General features: G+C 51.5%; 1 protein-coding gene across 1 annotated transcript in view; it reads left to right on the top strand.

The window, feature by feature from the left end:
- The first annotated feature begins 217 nt into the window (after positions 1 to 217).
- Positions 218 to 6,000, top strand: part of EIF3G (eukaryotic translation initiation factor 3 subunit G) — a 39,634-nt gene continuing 33,851 nt past the window's right edge. The window contains exon 1 of the mRNA XM_082254906.1: positions 218 to 365. Within this exon, the coding sequence (XP_082111032.1) occupies positions 346 to 365 (20 nt within the window). The 5' untranslated portion in view covers positions 218 to 345. The remainder of the gene's footprint in view (positions 366 to 6,000) is intronic.

Raw genomic sequence — 6,000 nt, 5'->3', positions numbered from 1 at the left:
CCCCTATAGCAGATATTATTGTGCCCATACCCTGCAGCACTTAATGGGGAGCCCCTATAGCAGACATTAGTGTGCCCATACTGTGCAGCACTTAGCAGGGAATCCCTCTAGCAGACATTACTGTTCCTGTACTGAGGCACTTTGAAGAGAAGCATACATGCACATCCCCCCCTCCTTGCAGTCACACTGTAACCACATGACCAAAGTCCTCCAGCACCACAGTGCTATGTAGCCAGAGCGGCACCGGAAGTGTGCTCTCCTCCCCGGTGTTCCCCATCCTGTGTGCTGTGTCTGGCTGTGAGTTTCTCTTCAGCTTCCGGCGGCGCCATCACCACAGTCTGAGACATGCCGACCGGAGACTATGAGTGAGTTTACCGGGGAAGGGGGCCTCCGACATGCGGGCCATGTCATGGAAGGTGACGGCGGAGATATACAGACTGGGGATGGGAGACATGGAGGTGGCACACAGCTGGAGTGGGGGATGGGATGCAGCTGTGGGCTGAGTCATACGTGGAAGGAGGGATGATGGGGGTGGTAGTGGACAGTTGTTATGGGTATGGCTGGGGCGATGAGTACAGTATAGATGGAGATTCGTATGGTGTGATGTTGGGGAAGGTTATGGTTGTGATAGAGAGAGGTGATGGGGGTGGTAGTGGTACTAGAGGATATTGGGGGTGGTGATGGAGTGGATGGCACAGAAGTCATGAGAGTTGTAATGGTTGTAGTTGTTGGAAGTGATACTGGTGGGTACAGTAGGGATGGAGGTGGTAGCGGTGGGTACAGTAGGGATGGAGGTGGTAGCGGTGGGTACAGTAATGATGGGGGTGGTAGCGGTGGGTACAGTAGGGATGGGGGTGGTAGCGGTGGGTACAGTAGGGATGTAGGTGGTAGCGGTGGGTACAGTAGGGATGGAGGGTGGTAGCAGTGGGTACAGTAGGGATGGAGGTGGTAGCGGTGGGTACAGTAGGGATGGAGGTGGTAGCAGTGGGTACAGTAGGGATGGAGGTGGTAGCGGTGGGTACAGTAGGGATGGAGGTGGTAGCGGTGGGTACAGTAGGGATGGGGGTGGTAGCGGTGGGTACAGTAGGGATGAAGGGTGGTAGCGGTGGGTACAGTAGGGATGAAGGGTGGTAGCGGTGGGTACAGTAGGGATGGAGGTGGTAGCGGTGGGTACAGTAGAGATGGAGGTGGTAGCGGTGGGTACAGTAGGGATAGAGGTGGTAGCGGTGGGTACAGTAGGGATAGAGGTGGTAGCGGTGGGTACAGTAGTGATAGAGGTGGTAGCGGTGGGTACAGTAGTGATGGAGGTGGTAGTGGGTGGGTACAGTAGTGATGGAGGTGGTAGTGGGTGGGTACAGTAGTGATGGGGGTGGTAGTAGTGGGTATAGTAGTGATAAGGGTGATGAAGAGGTGAAAGGCCAGTAGTGATGGGATGATGAGCCTCGTAATGGTTGGGGCAGGTTGGGTACAGTAGTGGTGGACATGGGAAAATAGGGGTGGTACTGGTGGGTACAGTAAGTACTGGGGATGGTAGCGGTGAGTATAGTAGTGATGGGGAGGGAGGGGGTGGTAAAGATGAGTATGGCAGGAACAATAAGGGAGGTTGTTACAGGTAGGGTTGATGGAGATGAGTATGGCCAGGATGATGGGGGCTAAGAGGGTTGATGGTGCCCATGGTGGTGAGTAAAGTAGTACTAGGGATGATGGGGGTAGCAGTGTTGGTGGTGATAAAGTGGTAGTGGAGGAAATTAAAGATCCCTAGTGATGGGAGATGAGTGTTGTAATAATTAGGGCAGGTGAGGTTAATGGGGGTGCTAACGATGGGGGTGGTTGTGATGAGTACAGTAGTTATAGGTGTGGCTGGGATGATATGGTTGGTAGGAGTGAGGGGGTGATACTTGTGGGGATAGTAGTGATGAGTATAGTAGTGATGGAGGTGGTAGTAAAAGAAATGTGGAGAGGGGTGGTAAAGTTGAGTATGGCAGGGATAATGGGGGAGGGTGTGGCAGGTAGGGTTGATGGAGATGGTAGTAATGAGTACAGTAGTAGTGGGGGGGATGAATAGGACAGTAGTGTTGGGTATGACTGGAATAATAAACATTATTTTGGTTGGGGCAGGTGGGGTTGATGGGGTGCTAGCAATGGCTACAGTAGGGGAGGACATGATGGGGATGGTTGCAATGACTAGAGACGTTATGGGTGGGGGTGATGTTGGTGATACTGTTGTGTACAGTAGCAATGGAGATCATGGGGGTGGTGGTGGGTACAGTAGTGATTGTGATGGTGGTGGTGGGTACAGTAGTGATGGGAATGATGAGTGTTGTAATGGCTGGGGTAGGTGGGATTTATGGTGGTGCTAACAAAGGGTACAGTAGTGTTGGATATGATGGGGGTGGTTGTGGGTATAGCTTGGATGATATGGGGGTAATGGGTGGGGTTGGTGTTGAGGGTGGTGATTCTGGTGGGCACAGTAGTACTCGGGGTGGTAGTGAAAGAAATGAGTGGGGATGTTGGAGATATTGGGGGGGGGGGGGGATTGTCAGGTAGGTTTGATGGGGCTGATAGTGGTGGGTAATGTAGTACTGGGGATAATGGAATGAATACTGATGGGTACAGTAGTGGTGGGGTTGATGGAGTGGTAGTGGAGGATGAACGTTGGGGCAGTTAAGGTAATTACCCCTCCTCCTCTCCCTAGCTCCTCCTCCTCTCCCTAGCTCCTCCCCATCTCCCTAGCTCCTCCCCATCTCCCTAGCTCCTCCCCATCTCCCTAGCTCCTCCCCATCTCACTAGCTCCTCCCCATCTCACTAGCTCCTCCCCATCTCACTAGCTCCTCCCCATCTCACTAGCTCCTTCTCACTAGCTCCTTCTCATCTCCCTAGCTCCTCCCCATCTCCCTAGCTCCTCCCCATCTCCCTAGCTCCTCCCCATCTCCCTAGCTCCTCCCCATCTCCCTAGCTCCTCCTCATCTCCCCAGCTCCTCCTCATCTCCCCAGCTCCTCCTCATCTCCCCAGCTCCTCCTCATCTCCCCAGCTCCTCCTCATCTCCCCAGCTCCTCCTCCTCTCCCCAGCGCCTCCCCATCTCCCCAGCGCCTCCCCATCTCCCCAGCTCCTCCTCATCTCCCCAGCTCCTCCTCATCTCCCCAGCTCCTCCTCATCTCCCCAGCTCCTCCTCATCTCCCCAGCTCCTCCTCATCTCCCCAGCTCCTCCTCATCTCCCCAGCTCCTCCTCATCTCCCCAGCTCCTCCTCATCCACAGGCAGAGAGCACAAGAAGCTATCAGCTTGTAAGATTTCTGGCAAAACCAATAGATATATTTTGCACTCATTGAATGGATATTGAAAAACCCTTTCAATGGTAAACTTTACAGACAAAAAGGCAGCAAATAGTTGATTGGTAAGGTTTACATTCACTTTGTTGCTGCTGATGGTTGTAGTAGTTTGTCCATTGACTGCTGCACATATGGGGTGGGGTGGGGGGGGAGAGGCAGTTTCGTTAGTCATGGAGAGGAGATCTAGGCCTAGAATTATTGCTCTTGCTTTAATTTTCGCTGCAATATTTCACGTGTGGTTTAAACACCGTTTTCATATGCGGGCGGGACCTACGTATGCATTTGAGCATGGGGGGACAGGGGCGATTTAAAAATAGTTTTTTAATTATTATTTTATTCCTTTTTTATTTTTACACTTTCTCTTTTAAAAAAAAAATGTGATCACTTTTTTGCTTTTTTAAAAAATGTAAACATCCCGTGCGATAACAATACAGCATGACAGGTCCTCTTTAAGCACTTCTTGACTGCCCCATAGCAGATATACTGCTACAGGGTGGCCACATTCTGCACAGGATCACGTGTATATAGGCGACTCTGCATTTCCACCTTGGGGCGCGGGCGTCCGCACCTTGCCAGCGGGCTGCTTCTTCTGTCTGTGGGTGGCGGGCAATGGATGTTCATGGGCACCCGCTGATTTTGGGCAGTGACACAACAAAGCGGAGCTCTGCCTATGTAAACAAAGCAGAGCTCCGTTCTGACGGGGGGAGGGGTGGGTAAAGGATTTTGTGTCCCTGCAAAATAAAATGAAAATTCATCACATCCCTTAGTGAAAGCAGTACACACACAAACACTGGCAAGGCGTGTAGTTAACTCTTTGTTCACCCTAGATGTTTAACCCCTTTCCAGCCAGTGTCTTTAGTACAGTGATAGTGCATATTTTTAGCACTTATCACTGTATTAGTGTCACTGGCTCCAACAAATTGTCAGTTAGTGTCCGATTTTCTGCCGCAATATTGCAGTCCCGCTATAAGTCGCTGTTCGCCACACCTACTAGTATGAAAAAAAAATAAAATCCAGTATATATCCCATAGTTTGTAGACGCTATAACTTTTGAGACTTTTTAGTTAAAAAAAAAAAAAAAGACATGTAACAAAATACATATTGGCCTAAATTTATCAAGAAATTCGATTTTTACATTTGTTTTCTCTTACGTCCTCCGACAGTCGCCGCCCACTTCATATTCATCACCAATGGGGTTATGTCCTTTATTCCGTAGGAGTAGCTAGGCAATAGAATATGTTAGTACAAAGACTTTTAACATATCCCACCCCGAGGGGGTGGTCCCCTCAGTACATAACCCTCCACTTCCTGTATCCAACTCAGTTTCATTTGTCTAGCTGTCAGGAGTAGCTGGAAGTTTCTGTGCTGGGGCACCTTGTCTCAGCTCTCTTTCCTTTCTTTGGATTTTATTTGAGTTTTTTCTCTCTTTCTTGTTAGCTGTTATTTTACCAGCGTTAGTTAGTTCTTCGGAAGAAGAGGATCATGCGGGCTGCATCTCGGGCTGACCCCCCTGGTAGCAGGCTGTGGGTCAGTGGCTTCTCAGCCCGCCATCGAGCGTTCAGTCAGGTATCGCTCCTGAGTTATCTGAACGACCCATCCCTGTTCCGTGCAGGGATGCTATGGTGAGGTGGCTACCTCACCGGACGCTGTGCGGTTTCTCAACCCACCTTCTGCTGCGTCCTGGATGCGACTCTCCCTGCCTCATGTGCAGCGGTTTGTTCGCCTGTGCGGGTCCCCCACGCCATGTAAGAGGTAAGTGCATTTATGTGGGGACCTGTCTGTCTGGGGGGTGTCAGTCTGGGACTGTGTACCTTGCCCTGTGTTCACACTATTACGTTTTCCCTATCTCTCACATTGCATGCTGTGGGCTGCAGGAGGGGGGGCTGGCTGCACTCTGTGTCAGTTTTCTGTCTGTGTGAACGGCTGTGTGCTGTGGGGCTTGAGTTTCTCATGCTTGGGGCACATTACAGCGCCGCTGCGGCGGTTTACCATGTTCCTTTTTTGGGCAGATGGTGTGTTTTACTTCACCCTCATGGGGTGTGGGAGCGGCGGTTTCGGCGCCAAAACGGCGCCATTTTGGCTGCGATCGCTCCGGCCGCATGTTTTACATGCATGGCGGCCATTTTCTTGTAGCCTCCATAGGCTTTCATAGAGCGCCCTGTATGCCAGCACTCCCTTTCCTTCAGGAGCACCGCAGGCAGCAGCAGCAGCACCGATCTCTACAGGTTCATTTCTCTCTATTCCCTGTATCCTACCTTGGTATACTTGTCCCTGTGGGGGTCCCTTGTGTGGGGTGCTTAGTGTGAGTGGGCTACGATCGCAGCGCTCTCTTAAAGGGGCGGTCACCCATTTATTTTTGCTACTACAGGGGCATGGATTTTCAGGAATGCTAGTTTCCTGCCAATTTGGTGGGAAGCCGGGGGACTGCGGTTCCCCCCCCGGGGGGGATTTGGCTGCGATTGTGGCTGGCCTTGCGACTCAGGTGCAAATGCTGGTGGCTGCTCAATCCTCTAAAAGGCCCAGAGTTTCAATTTCCTCTGATTCAGAGGGTGATGGTACTGGGGCTGCTGTGGCAGAGATCTCCTTATCGGGGTCTCGTTCCTCCCTGGACCTTATAGGGTCAGAAATGGAGGCTGAGGTAGAGGGGGTTGATAGCTTGCATTCAAATTG

The sequence above is a fragment of the Pelophylax lessonae genome (genome assembly GCF_965119305.1).
Source record: "Pelophylax lessonae genome assembly, chromosome: 4".
Lineage (NCBI taxonomy): Eukaryota > Metazoa > Chordata > Amphibia > Anura > Ranidae > Pelophylax > Pelophylax lessonae.
Note: the sequence above shows the minus strand (reverse complement) of the source record. Positions and strands in the feature narration are given on the sequence as shown.